The sequence below is a fragment of the Apodemus sylvaticus genome, chromosome 2, assembly GCF_947179515.1.
Source record: "Apodemus sylvaticus chromosome 2, mApoSyl1.1, whole genome shotgun sequence".
In the NCBI taxonomy this organism is placed as follows: Eukaryota; Metazoa; Chordata; class Mammalia; order Rodentia; family Muridae; genus Apodemus; species Apodemus sylvaticus.
Genome location: NC_067473.1, coordinates 36376001 through 36402291, shown reverse-complemented (window position 1 = coordinate 36402291; position 26291 = coordinate 36376001). Strand labels below are relative to the sequence as shown.

Sequence of the window (26291 nt, the reverse complement as noted above, 5' to 3'; positions counted from 1 at the left end):
TCCTCTCAGCTCGCTCTCCCCTCCCCTTCCTACAGCTGGCGGCGGGGGCTGCTCCTCTTTGAGCTCTGGGCCGGCTCTGTCAGCTGGGGCCCCCTGCGGCCGGCCGTGTCCCTCGCCGCTAGGACCTGCCAGTCTGCGCGCCATGGCCGCGGCGGCAGCATCCCCGCCAGCATCCCCGCCAGCCAGCGGCGGCGGCGGTGGCGTCCACGGCCGCCGCTGATGCTATTGTTCCCTAGTGTTAGTTGCTCTTTGGCTGCTTTTCATCTGGAGCAAACAATAGGAGCAGCGAGAGAGCTTTGCTTTCTCTGCTGGTGGAGAAGGAAGGACCGTTCCCCACAAGAGTGCTGTGGTTCCGTAGGCTAGAGCGGCTGCGGACAGCATGGAGTTGCTAGCCGGGCGCCTGGCGTCCGGGAGCCGGGGCGTCCTGCAGCTGCAGCGGCTGCCACTGCTCTTGCTACTCCTGCTGAGCTCCAGCGCCCGCGAGGCTGCAGCGCAGGGAGACACCGATGTGCCCACCCTCTATCTGTGGAAGACCGGTAAGTGGGACAGAGTTGTCTTTTCCTCTATCTCCAATTCTGGGACTATGATCTGGAGCGAGCTAGGGGTTCCTGAAGGATCCTCTGTGTTTCCAGCTGGTCCTGATTATGCCGGGATCCTCAGGTTAAAAGTATGATCGCTGCAAGCGAATTAGGTCATGTCCTATGCCATTAGAAAAGAACAACATAACTAAGAGGCAACAGTGAGTCACTCGGGCGATTGTTTCTCTCCCTGCTCAGCAGTGAATGAGGGCAGCTCTGTACTTTCATTACAAAGTGAAGTGCTTTTAATACCTGGATTTCCAGTCTTAGACTTTCTAAAATGACATTCTAGCAAAGGACAGGTTAACAGTTTGCCTTTTTATGCGGTGTTTTGGCAAACAGTAAGCTCACTGCTTTACACACACACACACACACACACACACACACACACACACACACACACACACACACACACACCACTGGAACAGATTTAAATGTATTAAAGCATAGCTTTGTGGCGGGACGCTGGGGACAAATCCTGCTCTCAGGAACCCTTAGGGAAAACTGGACAGCGCGATTTGTACCCCGAGTGACTCAGAGTGATCTTTTATGCTGTGGAGTGGTTAAAATGGGGTTTAGAAACTTTTCCTTCCGGGGAAGAAGTCTTTTCGCTTTGTTTTTCGACCAAACAAGAAAAGTAGCAACTCACTGCTCCTCAGACTCTCTCTGCAAAGCTCTGCCTTGGAGGCAGAACAGGCAGGAAAACAACCAAAGCCTAAGGCTCCAGGCTCCCCTCTCTGCAGAGAGGGTGGGCAGATGCTCTCTGACCGCTATGGGAGATGGAATTCCTGAGCCTATTGGAAACTTCATACACTTGCAGGAGAAAAGTGGAGACGGTATTCTCGTTGCTTATAGCTGAGGATGACTTGAGAGTTCCTGGGCGATGCTGAAATATTAAGATAGGAACGAGGTAGAAAGAAAAGTGTCCAGATGACAGTCCTAGCAGAGGGGGTCTCTTGGCTTCAGTCCTCCCACTTCCCTGCTGAGGAGGCAGAGCCCATGACTGAAGGTTTAAAGACAAAACACACTTTACCTTGGAAAATCGCAGGATATACATGTGCACTCATTCCCATGCACAAATACAGGCACAGAGTAGTCAAAGCAAAGCCTTTCCTGTTAACTTGGTAAGACTTTAAAGATCAGCTCTTTGGGGGACTGTAGACAAAATGAAATTAATTCGTTTGATTTTAAAGAAAGAATTGAAGTGGGTTTTTTTGTTGTTTTTCTCTTTTAAGTATATAGTAATCGGTAGTACTTGGAAGTGTAGCGAGAGCTTGTCAGATAAGTCCTGGGCAAAGCAGAGCTGGGCTAGTTGAAATCTGTACTATATACAAAGGAACACCAGCTAAGTAGTAATTCAGAGGGAAAAGGACCAGAGAGAGCACTCACTGTGCTGCCTCTCAGGTGCCAATACATGTCAATATGAATGTCATAGTGGGAACACAAGCCCAAGTAGACCTTGATTCCAGCACCAGGTTCACCTTTAGCCTGCTCTAAGAACAGTTCACCAGTGTCCTGGCCCCTCCATTCTTAGCTGTCTACAGTGTGATTGTACTTGCTATCGCCTACCCACACAAGTATGCTGAAGTCAAGTGGGTTATGAGAGACTAACTAGACATTGTCAAGTGTTGTGTGAATAGAAGCTAGTGTGAAGGAGGATGGTAGTACTAGGTATTTTAGAATGGTTCTAGCTAGATGGGAAAGAGTAGAACATTTAACCTGCTGAGCAAAATAATAATTTCTTCATGTGTTTATCCACTGAAAGGAAAGGAGATGCTACTAAATCTAAAATGAGTTGACAACAGTTCTCAAAGGAGCTAATATATATATCTATATATCTATATCCATATCCATATCCATATCCATATCTATATCTATATCTACATCTATATCTATCTATCTATCTATCTATCTATCTATCTATATATATATATATATGGGACAGAATAACGTCCCATTTTTAAAATGTATGGGACATTTTACATATATGGGACATGTCACATATATGGGACAGAATACATTTTAACTAAAAAAAATGCAAAGGTGATAGAATCATCGAATTGTGTCTATCATTTGATAGGAAGCAAATCTGATTTAGGTGAGGGGAGAAAGAGAGAGAGGAGAGAGAGAGAGAGACAGAGAGAGAGAGAGAGAGAGAGAGAGAGAGAGAGGAGGGACAGAAAGGGAATGGGAAGAAGAGAGAGAGAGAGAGAGAGAGAGAGAGAGAGAGAGAGAGAGAGAGAGAGAGAGAGAGAGAGAGAGAGAGGAGGGACAGAAAGGGAATGGGAAGAAGAGAACAGAGAAGCTGAGGACATCTGCTCCTGTGAGGGAGTTCTTGCTCTCTCTGCTGTTTACAGGAAATATCATGAAAGATGACATCACTGAAGTGGAAGTTTCACAGGATGAAGATCGGGACAGGAACGTTACTGTCAATAACATGCTCTCCACTGTGATGAAGTCACATAGAACCTGGCTCAACAATTAGAGAAGATAGTATCTAAAGTTCTACTCAGCCACTAAGTATTTCATTTACATCCATACATATGCAAATACACACATAATTAAATACCATGCATTTACATACTCAAACACTTGTGATTTTTTTATATAGACTATCAGATTTATGACATGTAATGGATGGTATATGATGGGATATGCTATTAGTTTTAGACCATGTCATGACAAAGTGCTGTTTTACAGTCAGTTCTTACTTTAGTAGAGGCTAAATATGAGGTTCCATCTCTGCCCTTGACCAACTCAAAAATAGACAATACTTTAATTACACAACAATTGATACATGGCATACCATACTCATGAACATAATGCAACAATAACAGAGACTGCATAATTGATAAACAGTTGAGGATATGCTCAATAAAGAATTGCTATTTGCTTTTGATCTTGGCTTTTGCCGAGAGGATAGTGAAACACAGAAGAAAGAATATAAAATATGAAGACATACAATAATATTCCTAAATCTTGAAAGAATCGGTGATGGCAAAGCTCAAGCCCAAATACTCAGTAGAAAAATATTTAATATCAGTGAAGTCAACTGGGATTTTGAGAAAATTCTAGGTGTCTGAGAAATCATTTAGAATTTAACCTACAAGCACATAGGAGCCACTGGAATCTCTGAGAAGATGATGTGCTTTTTTTGTTGAGAAACGAGAGAGGAGAATCTCAAGGCTGTCAGGCCATTAAGAAAAGGAGAACAGGACCAGTCATAGAAGTTGTAGGAGACCATGGGGGAATGCTTTCCTTTGCATGACACAAGTGTCAGCGCAGATTAACATCATCCGTGAAGGAGATATCAAGGTACCCCTCGTTTCAGCACTCAAGAACTCTGATAGGAGACAAGGAAGAAACACCAGATTTCGTAGGGCTGGCAAGAACATCAGTTTAATTCAGACACGTTGAATTTGAGGTACAATGATCCAATGAATAGACCTAATGCAAAAAATAAATAAATAAAAAATAATAAAAAAAATCTAGTTATCAGAAGGGAGAGCTAGGCTGAATTGGAAAACTCAGAACTCAGTTACAATATCCTTTTTGTAAGTTTCTTGATCAAAACCAATATTGAAAGGTTAAAAAAAGAGATATGCCACAAAGAATATTACGTTTTAAGGGGCATGTCAGAAAGTATTAAAAAGAGAGAGAGAGAGAGAGAGAGCTGAGAAAGTATTGTCAGAAAAGCCATATAGAAAATATCTATAGGCATTCATTTGGTAGATGTGTGTGAAAAAGGTTCAAAAATTTTGGGATATGTGATTTTAACTATTATAGATAATATCAAGCTAGATGAAGAATTATTTAATGGCTGTTAGTTATTTATATTCTTTTCACTTGTAAAACTGTTCTCATAATAATTTTGATTAATCAAAATTATTTGGCAATTCCAAAACAGGAGAACTAACAAGCTGACCAAAACAAAAATGTGTTGACTGTATAAGATTATCAGGCTATCACCAAATTAAGACATGGAGATTTACTCTCAATAAAGTAATAATAAACTTATTAAATATAAATAAACGTATTAAATATATAAATGATAGGATCATTTTGGAATATGACAAACATGAAAAATAATATTCATTATTTGGAATTGACTTATTATTTGCAAGTATGATTGTCTCTCGAGAAGAATGTTTCTCACAATAATTAGATCCAGGCTACATAACTATATTGTTACTATGTTTTTACTAATAATTATGCATCGTTACAAAATTAATTGCATGAAAATAGTATCTTTATTATTCAATTAAAAATAATTATTTTCCTTTTACTGATAGTTACCACATGATTGCAAATAAAATCGCTTGCAATCTCTATAGAAAATTATCTTTTCTTGACATCAGTCTGACTTCAGTTTTGCTGGAAAGTTGCTTTTGGACCATGGTTTAGTTTACTCATAAACCAGAAGTACCAGTGATACTCAGTCCTGGTCAGAGCAATTTGAAAATATTCTCTGTTACTTACAAAATTAATTTCATGTTCCCTATTTTTATTTTTATCTCCACTATGGTTTAATAGCATGTGTTTTCTAAGATTAAATATAGTAGCATTTATAAAGTACTAGGAAAGAACTTGAGAACTTTCAGAAGTTCAGTAGTGATAGTTTCTATTGCTGCTATTCTTCATAATAAACAACACAATTTTATATCCCCAATCAAGTCTGGTAATGTATATGAGCTCTCTCTAAAGCACCTACTTTTTCTGTAAGTGCACTATTTAGCTTATACTGATAAAATTAAAATACAAGTTATAAGGAATGTAACATTGTAAAATGACATGCACCATGGACCGAGGTCATACAGAAGTGTTTTAACTGAGACTCTACCTGATTATTCTGGCTATTTTAATGCTATGGCCTTTTATATTAGAATGGTAATGGAAGTTCTGAAGCAGGAAGGACCCTGGGAAGTTTTAATAGATACTAAACAGAAAGTGTCCAACTGGATCCACTAATGAAGGTGCTCCTTATCCTTTATCCTTAGTTCACCTAAATGGAAGATGTAACACGCAAGTATTCTACTGGCCTCATGCATTTATCTGCTAAGATCAATGAAAGGACAAACAAAAATAAATCTAGAAAATGAAGCTACTTGGATACAGGTCTAACTAGTTTATTAAATTGACACTTATTGGAGATCACAAGAATATTCTCAACAATAAGCCTGAAGTTAATTGTACTTCATTTCATAATGATTCCTGACCAAAAGACTGAAATTCGATGTACTTAAAAGGGTGTTCTTTCAGAGTTTCATGTATGTCTACATCAAAAATGATACTGTCTTATCTATATTTCCCCCTTTCCAACTCTCTTCTGATTCCCAAACACATCCTCTACTGATTTCCTCTCTCCCCTCTTCCCCTCCTTCTCTTCTTCCCATTCTCTTATTTTTATTTATTCTCATTGTTACCCAATAAGTTCAACCTGTGCTGCTCATAAGTGCATGGCTGTAAGGTCATCCACTGGAGCGTGGACAACCAAATGGCGACCCTCTGAAAGAATGATTCTCCCTCTCCCATCAGCTATCAATGCCAGTCTGTCCTCACCAAGGAGTGTCAGATCCACGTTGTTGAAATGCTTTCTGGGTAATATTGCTCCAGCTTTATACGCTCCCTTATATCACTTTGTAGGCAATCATTTGAATAAACATTCCAAATCCCTGCAGTTTCCAGTGTACCATGTCCTCCTTTAGGTATATGGAAAATTATGTTGAATTTATTATTTCCATTAACTCACCATCTCTCTGTATCTCCCCCTATTATTAAAACCCTGTATGAGTGTTCTATATTTGTTACAATATATTACTGATACATCATTCTTAAGTAATGTCCATGGTTTCAATGAACACTCACTCTGTGTTGTACAGTCTATGGATTTAGACATATGCGTAAAGATTTATCATATACTACTGTGGTCTTTTATAAGAAATTTTTACTGACATGAATTACTCTATGGTAAGTCTATTTCTCATTTGCTGCCCCGAATCTCTGGGAACCACTGATATCACTGTTTCCATACTTGAAGCTTTTCAGTGTCAAATAGCTGAAATCATGCAATGTATAGCCTCTGTACACTGGCTTCTTTTCCTTTCAGTATTCATTTATGATTCTCCCAAGATTTTTCATGGCTTCATAGCCCATTTTAGTATTGTTTATATATGCTACAATTTACCAATTCTGTGTTTGCTCACAAGTGCTGTCAATTATGACTATAAATATGTTTCTGTGCATCTATGTTTCAACACATTTCGTTACTAAGGATCATATTGTTCAGCTATATGTATCAATATAATTATTTCTATAAGAAATTATGAAACTCTTCTCCATATGTGGATCAATCAATTTGTTTTTCTACCTCCAGGTCCATATGCAGCTCTGTATTTAACTGGCTGTGGTCTAGTTAAAAAGTCATATAATTATGGTGGTTTGAAAGAGAATGGGCTCATAATATTTGCATATTTAGTCTCTCTCCAAATCAAAAGATGTTTGGAAAGATTAAGAGGTGTGGCCTTGTTGGGGAAGGTTTGTCTGAGAGTTAGTTTTAAAGTTTCAATAGCCTTCAACAGAACCTTTCTCTCTCTCTCCTCTCTCTCTCTCTCTCTCTTTCTCTCTCTCTCTCTCTCTCTCTCCCTCCCTCCCTCCCTCCCTCCCCCTTCTCTCCCCCTTCTTACCAATCAACATTTAAAGCTCTCACATCTTTCCCTACTACCATGCTTTGCTGACATAATCCCTGTGATGATGATAGTAGACTATCCATCATGGTTCCAGAGTTGCTATCCCCTGGATCCATATTCTCCAAAAGAATTACTTCCTTTTATGAGGGGCTTTAGTAAAGGAGTCTTTTCACATCAGTAGAACTGTTTCTAAGAAAATTGTAAATCTACTTTTCCTTCTTCTCTCTCAGAAGTCATGATCTAGGAAAATATGAAAGTAAAATATCCTTTTATAAACTCATGGGTGTAGTAGCATCCCATTGTGTTGCTGTTGTGGTCAGGTGACTAGAAAACCTAGTATTTAAGCAGAGAGATGGTGAGATTTCTCCATTGACATGTTGGAGTGAGTACCCATAAGGCATCTTTAAACAATGGCTGTTCAGTACACATTTTATGTACATAAATGGAAAAAAGGCCCACTATTAAAGTAGAACATTTAAAATTATCACAACCTGAATGGAAAACCAAGTACTTTAAGCACAAGCGACAGACATGGATTATACAGATATAATAATTTAATTTATGCAGGCCCTATGCTATACATGTTCTTTTTTGGATTATAATATCATGGGCAATAACAGGATATTTGTGTCTTGTGAATGAATATGGTTGCATCAGAACAATAATAATGACTATTAAGGTTGCTTTTTCTGAGATTAATATAGTCTTAGCTGGCCTTGAACTCACAGTGATCTGCCTGCCTCTGCCTCCCGATTGCTGGCTCCAGAGTGCTGGGATTAATGGTGTCCACTACAGTGCCTGGCAACTCTACTGTACCCAGTATTCTCAAGCAATTTCCCATCCAAGTACTACTAGGGTAGTCCTGGCTTAGCTTCTGAGATCAGTGGGAGATGGGGCACAGTCATCCTGTTATGATTGGAGATTGGGTTGCGCCATTTAAAGGTTATTTTTATTCCCTCTGACAGGATCTGAGGATGTAATAGTAAGTGTCACCAGCCCCCTGTCCCAGATTCTGTCCCTGAAAATGAAGGACAGCAATGCTGAGGAATGGAATCCTCAGCTAGAATGAAGGCACCACTGATTACTCAAGTAATTATGCACTTACCTCCATCCATATTTAATAAAGGGAGATATTTGAGAAGAGAATTTCAGGCCAGGTATATTTGAGTGACTCAAAATTTTAGAGCTATGACTTCGAATCTCTCTTTGCATCTTGTTCTTTAGCTACCTCTCCACACCCTTTAAAGTAATGAGATAAACTTGTGTACAGGACTTAAACGGTGCTTGGTAATTCCTCATAAAATACTCATCTGATGCCTGGCAGTAGTCCCAGTGTAAACTGATAGTGTCTCCTCGCTGGGAAAGAGTCTGTAGCCAGCATCTTTCCTTCTTCATTTTGGTTCATTCTATGTGGATCTCTGTGTAATTCCTGAGCCTTAGTAGATCTGATAATTATGATTTTCCTGTCTGTTGCTGGGCCAAAAGTGTAACAGCTTTGAGCAAGATTATGCAATGTATAGAGATATTGTGCCTTGATGCGGTTCCTTGAGGTGGCACACATTCCTGCTACGCGGGAAGTGCTGGAGGTGTGACTCTTTCAGTGGAACTGTGCTGTTTCAAAATGACCTAGTGTAGAAACACCTGAGAATATTCTTGGCAAGAAGTTTTAACTCTGTGATGTGTGAAGAGGAAGTGCAGGCTTCATCTCCCAAAGTGCGATGTGTATATGTGTGTATACATTTAGGTCATATATATATAATTAGACTAATATACCTCAGTTTGGATGGTTTGTTATCTTCCAAGTAAAGCTGTTTCATCACTGCTTGGAAGAGGGCTAGAGCTTGCTATGCAACTATTTCATGCTCATTTAAAGGTATTTACCTATACATTTTCCAAACTCTGTAAAGCATTTTAAATTCATGGTAGAATTAAAATAATAATCCAATACACTATTGCAAGAATATCAGTGCACACATACCCTTATATATTAGCCTACATGTATAAATACAGACATGTCTGCACAAATGCCAACACTTATGGCTAAATCACCACACAGAAATTAATTATTTATCTGTTGTTAGAAAATTATATCTCCTGAAATGTGGTTTTATATGTGCTATTGATAGCACTGGCTTTAAAAATGTTATTTAATTATTCATACATTTTGCTAAAATATTAATTATATGCAATTTTATTTTAGTGTGCTTTCTGCTTGTTTTTCTACTCAAGCACAAACTCTATAAAAGCACTTACTATACAAGTCCTTACACCACCTCCCACCAACATAAGAGTTCTAATTTAGGATGCTCATGTCTAACCATCTTCCTGTGTTTGCCACCCCACTGTCTGAGCAATGACTATAAACTGCAGTGTCTGCACATATTTCCAAGAAATGCTTTCCTTTTCGTACTATCTGTCTGCAGTCATATCAACAAATTCCACCTTGTTTATGTCACAAAGAGTTAACATTGATTACAATATTATGAGGACATTGGTAAGAAACTGAGGTGGACTAAGGTAGACTTTGCACAGTCTTGCTTTCTGGAGGAGATAGTTAAGGTTCAGACACTCCAATCATAGACCTTGGTGGCCATTTCCTTCTTCAGTTTGTATTGATCATGTTCAATTAAGTAGAACTGGTAGGTGTTTAGTGTCTACTTTGTGGCATACTCAGTACCAGGCATGGTGGAGTCAACTTGAAGAGTACGTGAGCTCCCCATTAAGTCTGAAGAGATACAGAGCACAGAAGGAGGCACACTGCGTAGGAGTTACAAAACAAGATTTGCAAGAAATATTTTTCCTACAACACAAGCTTGAAAGATAAATACTTTACAACTAGATATAAGCTAGAAGACATAGAATTATATGCCTAGAAAGAATACTGAGAAAACCAAAGGATGGGAGGCTAGGAGATGCAGGCCTGCCTGCAAGTCCTGTCCTAAGGAAGCTGTATCCCGAGGGCTGCTAATTTGAAGCCAGGCAGACCTCAGAGAATGAGACTCTACCTGAAAAGCAAGTAAGACTTTTTACAAGGAAGTAAATGAAAGCCAGGAAGATGGCTCAGCAAATAAACAATTTTGTTTTCATGGGTTTGATCCTTGACACACGTAAGGCAAAAGGAGAAAAACAGCTCCTATAAGCATCATTTCTCTGCCAGACATGAGTGGTGACACAGTACTTTCACACACACAAATAAATATGCAAATAAATTAATAAATAGAAATGACTGTTTTGGTTATAGCGCGATGTGTTAGTAAGCATTTGGTGGGTGAGGCATGGGCAGATTTTAAAAAGACAGCTCATATTCTGTGGATTTGGGGCTCGACTTTCTATCATTTGGTTTATAGAAAGAAGTATGTATGTATGCATGCATGCATGTGTGTATGTATGTATGTATGTATGTATATATGTATGTATGTATGGTATGTATACCATATTGCCAGAAGTGAAAATATGTACTTGTAAATTCATGATTGAAATAAAGTGCTGTCATTTTCTTGCAAACTTTGCAAGACAAATAAACACTGCCTTTAGTAATGCTAATTACATACTTTAAACCAATAACATTTTAATATTTGAAGTTAAAGTACAACTGCACAATTTTCTTCATTTCTTTTTCTCCAGCCAAGCTTCCCAATTTGTTTGACTCTTAAATCATGGTCTCTGTTTATTTGTTGTTACATACATATAACATGTATCAGGAGGGTTGCTAGTTCTTAAATATTTAACGACAGCCTGCATAATCCACATGTTATTTGTATGTCTGTTGTTTCTGGACTGATCTCTTGGAAATGAATAACTAATTTGGGAGGGGGGAGGTGTTCTTGCTTAGAGAAAATCATTTCTCCTGCTCTCAGCTTACTTGTCTGCAATTCTTATCTAGGGTTGGAGTACCAAAAGTGTTTAACCCTTCATGTTAGCACATCTATTGCTGTAGTTTCTGCTTATGTCATGTTGATGAGACTTTGAGAGCGTGTGTTCTCCGACATTTCTAGGAGGTGAACTACTACAGCAAAGTTCCTGTTGCTCTGGCTCTAGTGATTTTTCTTTACATTCTTCACTTGATCTTAGCCAAAAGGCCAAGAAGCGATTTTCATTCCATTCTTGAACAGTTATTTCTTCTTTTGAGAATTCTTTGTTTAAATCTGAAGCCTATTTAAAAAATATTGTGGGTTGTTTGTTTGGCTTTTGTTCCCTGAGTCCTTCATATATTCTACATAATAATCCCCTACCAAATGTTTAGCTAGCAAAGATTATTTCATATCCTGTGGGCTTCCTCTTTACCCAATGGATTGCTTCTATATCTGTGGTTTAGCTTTGTTAAGTCCCACTTGCTAATTTTTGTCTAAGTTCCTGGGCAAATGGAGTCCTATAGGGAACTACTTTACTAGACTGATATCTTGTAGGATATTGCTCCTCCTCCTCTCCTTCCTCCTCCTCCTCCTTCTTATTCTTCTCTTTCTCCTCCTTCTTCTCCTTTTCCCTCTCTTCTTTCCTTTCCCCTTTCCCTTTCCCTTCTCCTTCTTCATCTTCCTTCCTTCCTTCCTTGCTTCCTTCCTTCCTTCCTTCCTTCCTTCTTTCCTTCCTTCCTTCCTTCCTTCCTTCCTTCCTTTCTCTCTTTCTCTCTTTCTAGTACTTTCAGTGTTACAGGTTTCATATTTAGATCTTTGATTCACTTAAAGTTAGTTTTTGTGCCAAGTGATATATTGGATAGATGGATGCATATTTTAAGGTCTTCAATATCTTTCTTCAATGATTTGATTTAATTATGTAGGTATCTTAATTTTATTATTTTTACATTTTTGAGGCCATTGCAGGCAGGATTGTGTCTATGGTTTCATTTTTGAATGTTGCTGGTATATTAAAATCTTATCATTGTTAAAGTTTATTCTGTATCCCCCATATTATGAAAATTGTCAAGCATTTCTAGAGGTTTTCTAGGTAAAAAAAAAATTGAGATCCCTTATGTATAATAGCATATCACCTGAACGTAGGAATATTTTGGCATTTCTTTTCCTGTTTGTGCCCCTTTGATATTCTTCTCCTGTCTTACTGTTTCAGCTACTTCTTCAAGCAATGTATTGGAAAAGAGTGGAGATAGTATACAGTTATGCTTTATTCCTAATTTTAGTGGAATTGCTTCAAGTTTTCATAAATTTAGGAGGATGTTGGGTAGGTTTCTCATTTATAGTTTTCATTGTATTGAGTTTTTCTTTTTTATAATTTTAATGACTTTCTAGGACATTTACCATAAACACATGTTAGATTTTTCAAAGGTCTTTTTTGCAGCTAGTCTTTGAGTTAATTTGTGTGGTTTATTACATTTATCATCATGTGTATTTTGAAATATCTTTGTGACAAAGCCAATTAATTGGTCATGATGGATAATATTTTTGATGTATGTCTATATTTAATTTGCAAATATTTCATTGAGGATTTTGATTCTATGTTCACCAAGGATATTTACTTGTAGTTTCTTTCCTTCCCTCCTTCCTTCCTTTCTTCCTTCCTTCCTTCCCTCCTTCCTTCCTTTCTTCCTTCCATTCCTGGCTCCTGGGCTGGTATAGATAATTACAGAAATGCAGCAAGATCTCTGGGCTCAATTGCTCTATAAAACAGCTCCTGACACTTTGCAGTAGTAACTGAATATCTCTTAAGGGGAGAGTCATCAAAGCAGATTTGGATTTATGGAATCGAATAATTCATAAAGAAAACCTTGACAGCAGCTAAGATTCATCTCTTTGATTGTCTCTTAAGGCAAAATTTAATGGTGCTCTTCAGCTCCCTTGGCTTGTGTTGTAAGAGAGCTGGCTTTGAACTGTTCCAGTCATGAAAGTTCCATAAACAGAATTAATATCACATCAGACAAGGTGGCGTCTCAACCTTGGCAGACCAAAAAAAAAAATAAAAAATAAAAAAATAAAAACATAAAAAAAAAGCGCTATAGAGCTGTGATTTCCTGGCTATAACAAGTTTCAAAATCCTTCCTCTTGCGGTAATTTTCTATTTTGATAGCATCATCTAAAAGCTAAGTTACTTCTATGAAAAAATGTGAAAATATGATGGGAAATGAACCCACATGCCTTGTTGTTTGATACAAGATGGATTTCCTTTGTGGCCATATGATAAATAGTTAGAATTTTTGCTACAATGACATTTGTAATAACCGTGTTGGACATAAGGTTTTACCATTCGACTATTCATTTACAAAAATGACAATTTAGTGTGTTTTAATTCACAGAATGGTACATACACAGCTATCATAATTGTGAATCATTCTCATTGCTCTCCCAAAGAAATTTTGTGTTGTCTAGTCATTCATTACCTTGTGGCCCATGCGAGTACAATGTTGGTGGGGTTTTTTCCCCCTGTATATTTGTTAATTGTTGACATTTTGTATGAACAGAATTATATCCTCTGTGCTCAGAGTTTATTTATATTGTTATAGGAATCAACATATACTTCTTTATATTGTTCTCTACCATTCATTTTTTAAACCAATCAAATTTTTTTTATCTATTTGCTGATGGACATTTGAATTATTTCTACTTTGGGACTCTTGTAAACATTACCAGTGACATTTTGGTTTGTCTACATATGTTTTAGTTCTTCTGGCAGCTGTGCAGGAGAAAGCATCTCTCTCCATTGGTTGTTATTAGTATTATAACCTCAGAGGGAAGAGCTTTGGGAATCTAGCTAGGTTTTAGGAGCTTCCTGAATCTTGGAAGTATCATTCTTTTATTAGAGTTTGTACGTCCAGAGCTTTGTAAGTTTTGTGTGCTTTCTGAAACTTAAAGATCTCCATTCCAGAAAAGATATTTTCAACTTACCTGTTTTTTTTGCATTTCTCATATTAATGGAAAAAGTATAAATTTTTATTAAAACAAAACCATAAGTAATATCCCCCTCCTTTAAAGAAAGAGTAAGCATGTTGAACAGAGCTTCAGAGATTCAGCCTAAAGCCCACGTTACTACTATTCCTTGCTATATTTTATGACACATGCAAAATTGGTCAGCCCTAAAGTGATATACATACAAATAACATTATATGGACTGAATGGGTTATCATACATTTAGTAATAGATATTCACACACATACACAGATACACACACACATAGACACACACAGCAAAGAACAAGAAGCCATGAATTTGAGAGAAATAGAGAGGAATTAAGGGGAAAGAGTTGAAGAGAGGAAAGGGAAGAAGAAAAATGTTGTAATTATATTTTGATTTCAAAAAGTGAAAAATGTCTATAAAGCAGTTCCTAGGTATAATTCTCAGTATTTTAACTGTAGAATCCAATTTTAACTGTAGAATCCAAGTGGAAAATATTCTCTAGTCATGTAAAGAGTGAGTTTGTCAAATTAAATTAGCATTTTATAGTGCAGATAATATGTTATGAAAGAAATATGATGCTAAAACTCTCACATAAGCATAGAAATCTTTGTGAAATCATCAGAAATTGTGTTTTTATAATCAGTTCAGCTATCCAGTATGCTGAAAAATGAATGCTCTAATTAAACATATACCATTTGTGCTCATGTCTTTTGGTAATGGAAGAATAATAACATATCCAATCTAAATAATCAATTGCCCACTTACCAAATACAAACATATCATCATACTTTTCCAAGATACAATGAGTCATGCATCTCATTTCTAGTCATAATTCAATATTCATTTTCACTGTCCTGCTACCCTTTTTATTGTAGCCATTCTTGAATATACAACACAGCAGTTAACACTGAGGATCCTAAATCTTTCTTCAGCTGAATGCCTCCTCAGGTTCGTCGTTTGCCCCTCCTCCCTCTTCTTCATCCTAGCCTCTTTCCATCACATCATCTCCTCCTTTCCTGTGCCACCTCAGGTTTCCTTCACTCCCTCTTAAACTTTTCTCTTTGCTGAGATCTTTCCCTCTGTCTCTGGTTTCTCTCAACTGGCCATCTATCTGCCTCTGTTCCGCACAGTATTGCACCCTGCCTTTACTTTCAGGGAATCTTCTAAGTGTGTAAACTGATATAATTTATTGAACAGCATTTATCAACAGTAGAACTGCTGACATCCACAGCATCCTGCACTGAGACACTTGCCTTCCAGCTGCAGTTTTCTTTTTCCTTTATACCATGGAATGAGACAAAATGAAAACTTTACAGCATCATTATAGACGTCTGAAGGCATCTATGCTGATATATTCAGTGTGGACTGCTGTATGGAATGCAGCTGTGAAATGAGCTAAATTTTATTATTGCAGGTAAAAGAACAAGTGTAAATTTATTCAAATGAAATCCTTTGCCAGCATTACTGTATATAGGCCTTGGGAACAGTCTCATTCTGTCTCTCGCACTTTAAAAAATTCTGAAGATACTCTATATGTCAGGACATGTGACAAAAGAGATGGATGTGAGTCCTTCATCATTCAGAGCTATGTGTAGTTTTGTTGTTTTGTTTTTTGTTTTTGTTTACAACCAGGGAAATGCATTTTTAAATTAGAATGAGATTTGTGCTTGGTTCATTTTAAACACTGGACTAATAGCAAATATTTCTTGATGATGTACAGTAAAAGCAACTCCCAAGTGCACCATTTTATTGCCTGAGTATCAAGACTAATTTCTAACTCAGAAGAAATGTAGAGTGTTTATTACTATTATTTTTTGTGCAGCACACACGTGTGTTGTAACTTTTGTGTGTGGTAGGAGGCAGGGAGAGCCTGCTGATTAATGAGTACAGGAACCTTCACGTTGAAATCAAAGATTGGTTAATGGAAAGGAGAAACATTATACACAAATTACCAAGTTTTAAAATACCAAAAGCCAATATAATACACTTAAACACTAACATTATGTGTCACATAATGTAATCGGAATGCCTTCTGAAGTTTGATGTACTCCAGAGTCCTCCTAACTCATGAACAAGCATATATTGTTCTCATGGGATTCTGAAGTTCTAAGAGAAATTTGCAGTTAGTGAGCAGGATTTGATGAGTCTTTGTTTTCCTAGGTTAATGAAACTGGAAGCCCTATTTTAAAACATCAATATGTTTCTGAATGATTTCTCCCAGTCATAACTTCACTTATAGCCAGGTCTTGGGGACTGAGACTCGAAGCATTTCTTGTTGGACCCCCATGCCTTCCATGGTTTCGCCCGTGCGTGCATTTGCCTATTTCCTGTTATTTTTTAATGTCATATTAACTCATCTAGGTTAGAAAAATTAATGAAAAGGAAGACAAAGTCACTCCATGTCTATTTTAATGCTGGAGATATGAGGTTGATACTAATATTAGCGTGCTGTGCTCTATGCCTCTGTATTTATGGAACATACGTCTGCCTGAACTCTGGGCTGCATGCTACTGGTGATGGGACATATGGACCCAGGATTTGATCTCACTCTCTGTCACTGATGAGCTCATATCTTTGAAAGAGATGCAGAGGCATAGCAGCCATAAATCAGGATAATTGGGGCTATCAGGACGGCGTTTGAAGTGCTCTCAGGATACTGAAGGAAGTGATCGATTACTTTGAGCTGGGGACCAAGACAGGCCTGACAGAAACATTTACATTTTGTCCTGGAAAAGACAAGCAGAAATCGTCCGTTTGAAAGAGGAAGGGCTGTTTTGTAAAGGAGCACAAAATGCCAAAGTATTTTCTCCACTCAGAAAGTCCATTTTCCTGCCTGTGTGCAAAACATGTTTTAAATTTCTAAAGCTGATACATTTATGTTAGCAGGTAGAGTCTGTGCCTTTTTCTACTTCCTGTTCAGAATTTCAGTGTTTCCATGGAGATACTCTAACTTCAGGTACTTTTTTCTCTCCTGGTCCACTGCTTGTTCAACGTCCTTGGTTCCATGCTGTTTAACTTCTCCATGATGACTACTGTTCCAGAAACATTTTCTTCTGCATGATGCTGGATGCCTCAAATAGCTAAAGTTTTTTAATAGCTGTACCCTTCAGCTGTTATGACATCCATTTTACTCTTTGGTACAGGTAAGATCTTTTGGAAGATCTAGTGAGAACACAAATTTGTATGACACATGAAAAATACATTGTCAGCATCTGCTTTAGACCCTAGAGTGAGCCAAGGGCACAGCTTTGGACTTAAGGAGTCCATTTTAGAAAAGGCAAAACTTTATTCAATGCTGTAAAGGTGTTTACCATAATATTTAGCACATTTGATTGTGATTTTTTTTCCACTTCACAAAAATATAATTTCACACATTCATCAGTGTAATTATCAGGATGTAATCTTTTTCTCGAATAGAGCAAGCTATGTTTTAAAAAATAAGTGCTCATGGATACCCACACCAAGAGGGAAGGATCGTCATGATTAGTAAAGTTTAAGGGGTAGTGGGAAGAAGAACAGCAGCCGCCTTCCTGATGTGAAGCATATACATGGACATTTGATTTCATCTATCTGACACTGCTGCACTTTTGGGGTATGCTTCTTTCAAAGCCCCAGCACTGATTTTGTAGACGCACAGATTTTGTACCATATTACCTTTTTATTACAATGGAAACTCCCATATTACTTATATGTCTATTTCCCTTATTGCTACAATGGAAACTCCTAGAGACAGAGACTAAAGTCAGTCTCTTCCTAAATTTGTTTTGCATGCTAAGTATTGGTATGTGGTGAATAGATAAATTGTTTGGTTAGCATAAATTGTTGATGAGTCTTCCTCTAGAGTGCAGAGCTAGGCATTACAGAGTTTCACTTTATGACACTCAGATGCTTTTGTTGTTTGTTTATGTATTCACTGAAAATTTGGCATTTATTAAAAGAAGTATATGTCTTATTAACATATGGATTGCATTCTTGCCATTGTTTGATGCTGATTTTGAATGGTATATCCTTCTTTCTTATAGACAAGATTCTGTAACTTAAACTCCCAGAGTTCTTTCTCATTGTACATGCCTGAGATTTTGCATAGGATACAATAAAGGGATGAATAAACATGTTCAATGTTCAATACAGATTATTATATTATCATTGAATACATAATTACTATTAGAAAGGAATGAAGACATATATTTACAAAAATGGAACTGGACATGAAAGCTTAAATACTTTTTCTAGTATGTCTTCAGATGCTAGAAAATTCAAGGCATTTCATTTCACACCTTTTTCTAGATTTTCCTAAAGTAGATAGAAACTGAATACAATCAGAGTACCTCAGAAAGCAGAAACAAGTTCTGCAGAGCCCCAACAGAGGCTTTCTGTAATTGTACTCATGTAAGGTGTGTAGAGAGAATGTCACTATTGTTCTAACAATGAATTTTGCTATCATATGTTTTGATTTGAAGTTTGGTGAAATCCAGGAAAACAGGCCTATAAAAAGAAGATTTGTTAAAGTGTACCCCCCCACACACACACTCACGTGCACATACACACATTATATATATATATTTATTTATATGCTTTATATGTAATGCTTTAATGTAAACTATAAATGCTTTAAAGTAAAAGTATGAAAAACATACATTAAAGCATATGTATATCATATATATTCAGATTTATGTATTTTATTTTTAATTTATTGCCAGAGGATATTCTAGAGTGACAGTCTAAGGCTGGGTCTTAAAAAATATTTTCCAGAAAAATTAAACACTGTATTAATTTCATACATAAATGAATGCTTCTATAATTCATGTCATATTTAAGAGGTTTACTTAAATTAATTTTCAGTTTGCATGGTACTTATTGCTCTCATTTAGTTCACGGTTGAATAAATGTTCAAATGATAAGGCCAGGAATTTGTTTTCCCTCTCATGCCCTGTCTATTTTCTTGTCTTTTAGTTCTCTTTCCATATCACTTACACATGTAAGAAAGAGCTTTCCTTGATAAGTAATATAACACGTCCCTGTTGATACCCAAAGAACGTGGTACATCTTGTGTGTGTGTGTGTGTGTGTGTGTGTGTGTGTGTAACCTCCTTTATCTTTCTCCCAGATCATAGGATACTATCTTGATGAGGAGCTAATTGGCAATTTTAAGCATTAGTGTAAATAAATTTCTCTTATTATTTTCTAACCCCTCTCCTTCACAGATCCTAGGAGAGGAGATTTACATGTTATGCGGCCACTGTCACACCTATACTATTACCACAGTCTCTTAAAAATGGTGATGATGTCAGATGCCTTTTCCACAACTTTGCATGCAATAATGTTCAAACTACAGCTCAAGAACATTGCTCTTGTCTAGTCATTCTGTGGTAAACAAGAACTTGCAGTGGCTTCATGGGACCTTGTCATTATTAATAATAAGATACTAAACACAAACATACACACACCGTTCCGTAATAAAAATGATTTCATTCTCCTAATGCTGTACTCAATATTTTGTGCAGGCAAAGAGCCATATCTAAGGTCTGATGCTTATGTAGAAGGGAAGCATAAAATTCCAAGGATATTTGTTGGGTGGGATAGGTAAAGTATTGAAAGAGCAATCAGGAAGTGATCCGAGGAGTTTCTGACAATTGTCACCTTTCAATTCTAGCTTCATACCTGGAACTCTCCTCTAGCTATGGGCTGGTCCATGTCCATCTCCAAGAACTTCTCTGTTTGCTTGCTCAGGTCCTGGATCAGGCTGGCCATCTGGAATTCCTAGCAGTGGACTGGATAGCCAAGAAGTTTTAAAGTAGCATTAATCTGTCTTATTGACGGTGATTTCTGATATAAGGAGTCCTGAAATACTTTTTTTTTAATTTCTCAGAATTTTACACCAATAGCTATGAAAGTAGCTTTTATTTTCCAGATACAATTGTTGTCTCAGAGGCTCACTGCTGACCCTTTCTAGTTATTTCTGAACTCTGGATGACTGATTCAACTCAGCTGTTCTGGCTGAAAACTCTTCTCTAAGCTAACTGATTCAAACTGGCTTCTCACAGCTTCTCACTGAATTGCTCTGCCTGTAAAAACGGAGTCTGAACTCCATGAACTGAACTACACTTACTTCACTGACTGTAGGAACACAGTAGAACTACAGAAACTTAATTGAACCCAAATGCATTGAACTGAACTGTATCTAACTGCACTTGCTGAACTCTACTGCATTGCTTGAACTCAACCAAATTGCTCTCATTCTGACGTGCTATAAAATAGCCTTTCTTTCTGTCTGTTCTCCTGAGAATTGTCCACATCCTATTTTTGACTGGTTCTGTCAAACCATTCTTTGTCTAACCATTCTTTGATTCTGCCCTTTGTTTGTGCATCATTTAGATATCACTTTCAAACATGGTTATTTCTGTAAATTAATTTCGCCTTTATTGTTTGGCATTAAAGGTGTATACTAAGGCCTTGTTGGAATTCCAGTCAGATCATATGGGAATCCAACATGTGTCTGCATTTAGGCCAGACCATATAGACCTAGAAGGTCTTTGGCTGTGATCCCTGCCAGAGCAGCCATGTTGTTGAATTAAAATTCCTCTACAAACAGTTATTTTAAAATTGTGTAGAATAGTATTATTCATGGATCTCAGAATAGTTTTTCACTTCTTCATATTGTGAGATGTTGGGTAGTTCACTTCCAATAAACTGTAAATATTTTTACATGGACTGTTCTAATTTCTAGTTGTTTTAAAAAATATTGGCTGTGAACATAACATGTAAAATGAGTTCTTAAAACGATATTTACCTATACAATTTACTCTTAATAGAAATAAAGAAAATGTAATTGTATAAGCTGAGGCTCAGGCACATTTAAAGATAAATATTTTTGTGAAATGGCAAACAGAGGGAGACCTTCACGATATCATTTAGCACAGTGGAGAAAGCGTGCATGAATTATTCAGCTGATCACAGGGTACATCCTGATTTGCTGACAAATATCATTGTGTACCACTTCTCACAGAGAAAGTGTGAAATTTAAGTGTTAGAGGTCAAAAAAAGAAGACAGAGCTGCATTTAATTCTTGAAGGTCAAAATAAAAAGGATCAATCACTGAATATTTGATGTCTTGCCTTTGCAAAATCTGCAATCATCCCATAGGACAATTATAATTCATAATATTCTTCTACAAAATAATTTATTAGCTGCAGTCAAAACACATGAAATATTGAGATCTATGCAGGCTAGGCTGAGCCATATTTTAGAAACAATGATACATAAATAATGTTGAATATAAGCAGATTACAACCAGCCATTTCTGAATAGAAATACTAAGGAGCTGGATATATTTTTTTCAAGATCTAGTTTATTTCATAATCATTTTCATACAACAACATTCAGTCTTCCCTAACAAGACCCGTTCTAATTGCCACCATTCCCATTTAAAATAAAAATATCTGTAAAAATGTATTACCTATTTTGTTTTAAGTGAAATAGAATTGCTTCACTTTCCACTTTCCGTTTCCTCTGTCTGTCCCTTCCAAGGCCGCATCCCTTCAGCCCCTCGTGCACCTATGCTACTATGCTCAAAACAGTAAACGAAGAACAATGTTTAAACTAGTATTTTGGAAACTGGGATCAGGTACTGGTATATACAACAACGATGGCTTCTATTTTTTAAAATAATTTCTGAAATAGTAATAAATACACTTAAATTCTAACCATTCGATGACATTTACCTAATTAATAGAGTGGGTGAAAATATTGAGAGTTCAGAAATGGTGAACTAGACAAAATACCTGGAACTGTAAGGTTAAGGCTGACTTATTAGAAGGTCATGAAACATTGCAGCTTTCAATAACTAAATGGTTTGAGAACTGTGCAACCAGTCTAGAGAGGAGCACAGAGAGGCCTCTTGGATGGATACCAAACAGCACCAAGTACCCACTAAATAGATAATAAAAAGACTTTAAGAGTCACTTATATTATTTAAAGCACTAAAAATTCTATAAACCCAATAACCTTTTCATTTGTAGAAAAGGAAGAATGTGATGCCTTAATGTTACCTAGGAACTAACTAAATGTTACAAGGTATCACAAAAAAATATAATTTGTCAGTAATAGTTGCTGTTTTGCTAAATTTAATGGACAGAGATTAAATGCTATGTCACTTTCCATGAAACAAATTCAACAGCTGCCTAAGAAAAAATTTAAAAACCTGTATTTTATTCATTTTGTGTTTGATGTTTACATTTACTGTGTTTTTGAATGTTATTCATATTAAGAAATTGTTTTACTGTTTGGCAGGCAACTGATGATTTCAAAAGGCATTATAAGTATAACAGAGCCTGGACCCTTAACAACCAACCAGAGCTCCCAGGGTCTAAAGCATCAACCAAGGAGTACACATGGAGGGATCCATGGCTCCAGCTGTATATGTAGCAGAGGATGGCCTTGTCAGGCATCAATGAGAGAAAAGAGGCCCTTGGTCCAGTGAAGGCTCAATATCCCAGTGTAGGGGAATGCAAGGGCGGAGACGTAGGAATGAGTAGGTGGGTAGGTGGAGGCCCACACTCATAGAAGCAGGAGGAAGGGGGATGAGATAGGGGATTTCCAGGGGGGTGGAATCTGAAAAGGGTATAACATTTGAAATGTAAATAAATAAAATATCTAATAAAAAAGAAATATGAAAAATAAGCTAGATATTCTTTTATCTTAAATACTTAATATTTAAAATCATGAATCTTAACTAAGAGAAGTTTATATATTTTGACCAGAAGAAAAAGAATATTCAAAAACTCCATTTTACAACTATTGAAACTAAGAAATTCCATTCTGTTTAATAATAAAACAGTCGTTAGTGACAAAATCGAATTATTTAGTCTATTCGTTTTTATTTCTGAAGAGTTAAATATAAACCAATAATCAAAATAACATCAAAAATCTCTAGTTGTCTTTTGGACTAGATAATTTAACTAGCCTACAATTGTTATGAGTACAGCATCTAAAAACAGAAATTTGTCATCATTCTAGTCCATAACTTGATTAAATTCAGACTTTTTAATCTATATTTTAGGACATATAATGCAATCCTGCCTATTTTAAAGCTATGAGAACAATGTAGACAATACATATATCTGGACTCTGTGCACCTATGGTCCATCTAGAGAAACAGACCTGGTGACATCTATCTATCTGCATGTGTGTATGTGTGCACACATGTGTGTGAGCACACATGCGCACACACCCATACCTCCCCCCCACACACACTTCAGATGATTATAATGCACAATAGTAGTTGATCAAATCTTTACACTGAGCAGGGCTGGGTGTTTGGATTGTTTTAATTCCAATGTACAGAAGACAGGAGAATCCAAAGTTGTAGAGCTGGCTAGGCTGCATACAGGCTATGTCCAAAAGGCAAAAATACCAAAAAGATTAGAATAAAATTGGAAGAAGTGGAGGAGAAAGAAGAAAATGACGGGGAAGGGACAAAAAGAATAAAAGAAAAGTAGGAGAGAAAAGAGGAAAGGGAGAAAGAGAGGGGAAGGCTACAGTGGATGAAAGGTGGCAGGAAGCAGCATCACTGCCTATAGTTGGTGGGCTCTTTATCTAGTGTAGCCATGCAGGGAAGGAAGAGCCTTCACAGCTCTGACATAACTACTAGGAGAAACACTCACACTTAAGCTCAAAGTACATTGCTTAAGGAGACACACTCTATCCACTGCTCCTTTATCTGTTTTTCTCCTTTCCAGTATTACAAGCTTACCCCTTCCCTTCTGCTTCTGCTTCTGTTATATCTGAAGAGAATGCTAGATTACTTCATAGCTTGAAACACATTTTTGACCAAATAGAGAAGAAAGCATAAGATTGAAACTGGTTGATGGAAGGTCTAGTCTTATGCATAGCACTTGCTTGTAATTTTGCTTATGTATTTAATTTTTTAAGCAATACTTTCACTGTAAAATATTGATGGAAAATCTAAGCTTAAAGCTTAATGCCTTTTTAGTTATGACACCCAGCCAGCCAGCATGAGAAAAGAGGCATTTATAGACACTTCCAGGCTACCCAACATGCTCTGTCTCGACTTTCTGAACAGTGCTTCCTTTAGATTAGCTCTGGAAAATGCTTACTGTCATCTCCCTATCATATTACATTATCATAGTTTTCTCTTAATTTCTTCTACTTCTCCATTTGTCACAAATGTACTTTATTAGCATGATTATTTTTATTAGCATCTGTGTTTTTCACAAGATTCTTTTCTCTCTCATAGTTGGAGTGTATTTTTCTTTCTTTTTTGTGTGCATGTATTTGGGAGCATGGAACTCAGGACTTCCTGCCTGATAGCCAAGAAATTAATTAATCCCTGGGATGTAGCCCCAAGTCTCATCAGTGAGTTTTAACCGTAAGAGGCTTTACTTGCTACAGTAGATTACCATAGAACCAGAAATACACACACACACACACACACACACATATATATATATATATATATATATATATATATATATATATATATATATATATATATACATAATACATATATACATATATATTTAATTTACACACACACACATAAATCATTACCCAATTCTTTTTTAATTCCATCTTTCTTCCTCTCCCCTTTTCTTCTAATTAATTAATTAATTAATTAATTATTATTTATAACTCATTCTCCCACATACCCTGATCTCTTTCCTGCTGTGCCCTTACTTGCCTTTTCTCTCAGTAGAGCGCCCATGCACCCCAACTCTCAGGTTCATACTCTGAAAGCTTGAACATGGAGATGGGAAGTGTGTTTCTCACAAATTCCTTGTTACCAAAAGTTACTGTAACTGTGGAGCTCCTTCCCCACAGGAGGAAAGATCAACCTAGTAACACAGTGGCAAAGCTCAATTTAATATTATATGAACCCTCCACTTGATGATGTTATTGGGCTGGAGTCTAGACATAGTTATCTTGAATTACAGTAACTTTCTAGCCATTGAAAAACCATTCATGACTTTCCTTTCTGTCTATCCCTATCAACAATGATTTTATTTTCTGCTTCTGGTCTTAACTCTTTTATATGACATACATTAATTGACACAAAGACGGCCATCCTTATGGCAATCAGCATAACCGTGTGTGTTTATGAGTGTGTATAAAATGACCTCTTTCATGTTCAAGGATGAACAATATCCCACTGTACCTGACAATGCCCACTGCTCTTGGACAAGTGTTTCCTTTAGACAGAGTTACAACAAAAATTTACAATTCTGTACAATCCTAACTTTAGAAATTATAATGAACTGACTGGAATTTTATCTGTAATAATATCCACTTCTAAAAATAATATTTCTATACTGTACACAAGGGTGTAATTTTGTGTTAAATTAAGTTAAAAAAAATAAAGTTTTGTCAATGTGTTTTTAGTCAAAAAGACAGAACCTAAATTCACACGTGTTTCTTTCGTTGCCATTAAATAATACAGTTAAATATTTTAGCATAACAACCAGAAATTTGATCTGTGCTAACTTGTTAAAGTATTGGACTCTTAATAAGTAAGTAGTCAAGATGTCTGTTCATTTAATTCTAATGTTAGTCATAGTAAACTAATTTTTAAAAAATTTTTTTTATTCTTTAGTCCAGACTTTACCTCCTGTTTCACACTTCCAACTGTTTGACATCCCACACCTCCCTCCCCCTCCCCCTATCTCCAAGAGAATGTCCTCACCCACCAGGCCTCTTCACTCCCTGGGGCCCCAAGTCTCTCGAGGTTTAGGTGCATCTTCTCTGACTGAGTCCAGACATGACAATCCTCTGCTGTATATGTGTTGGGTCCTCATATCAACTGGTGTGTGCTGCCTGTTTGGTGTTCCAGTGTCTGAGAGATCCCTGGGTTCCACGTTAGTTGAGACTGCTCATCCTCCTACAGAGTTGGCTTCCTCCTCAGCTTCTTCCGGCTATTCCCTAACTCAACCACAGGGGTCACCCGCTTCTGTCCATTGGTTGAGTGTAAATATCTGCACCTGACTCCTTCAGCTGCTTGTTGGGTCTTTCAGAGGGCAGTCATGATAGCTGCCTGTTTGTGATCACACCATAGCATCAGTAATAGTGTCAGGCCCTGGGGCCTCCCCCTGAGCTGGACCTCAACTTGGGCCTGTCACCAGACCTCCTTTCCTTAGGCTCTTCTCCATTTTTCTTCTTGTGGTTCTTTCAGACAGG

The 26291-nt window shown here is 37.1% G+C and overlaps 1 protein-coding gene across 1 annotated transcript in view; it reads left to right on the top strand.

Moving 5' to 3' along the window:
- Nucleotides 1-162: 162 nt before the first annotated feature.
- The window catches only part of Thsd7a (thrombospondin type 1 domain containing 7A), a 413636-nt gene continuing 387507 nt past the window's right edge, over nucleotides 163-26291 (top strand). Inside the window, exon 1 of the mRNA XM_052173249.1 lies at nucleotides 163-536. Coding sequence (XP_052029209.1) covers nucleotides 380-536 — 157 coding nt within the window. The 5' untranslated portion in view covers nucleotides 163-379. The remainder of the gene's footprint in view (nucleotides 537-26291) is intronic.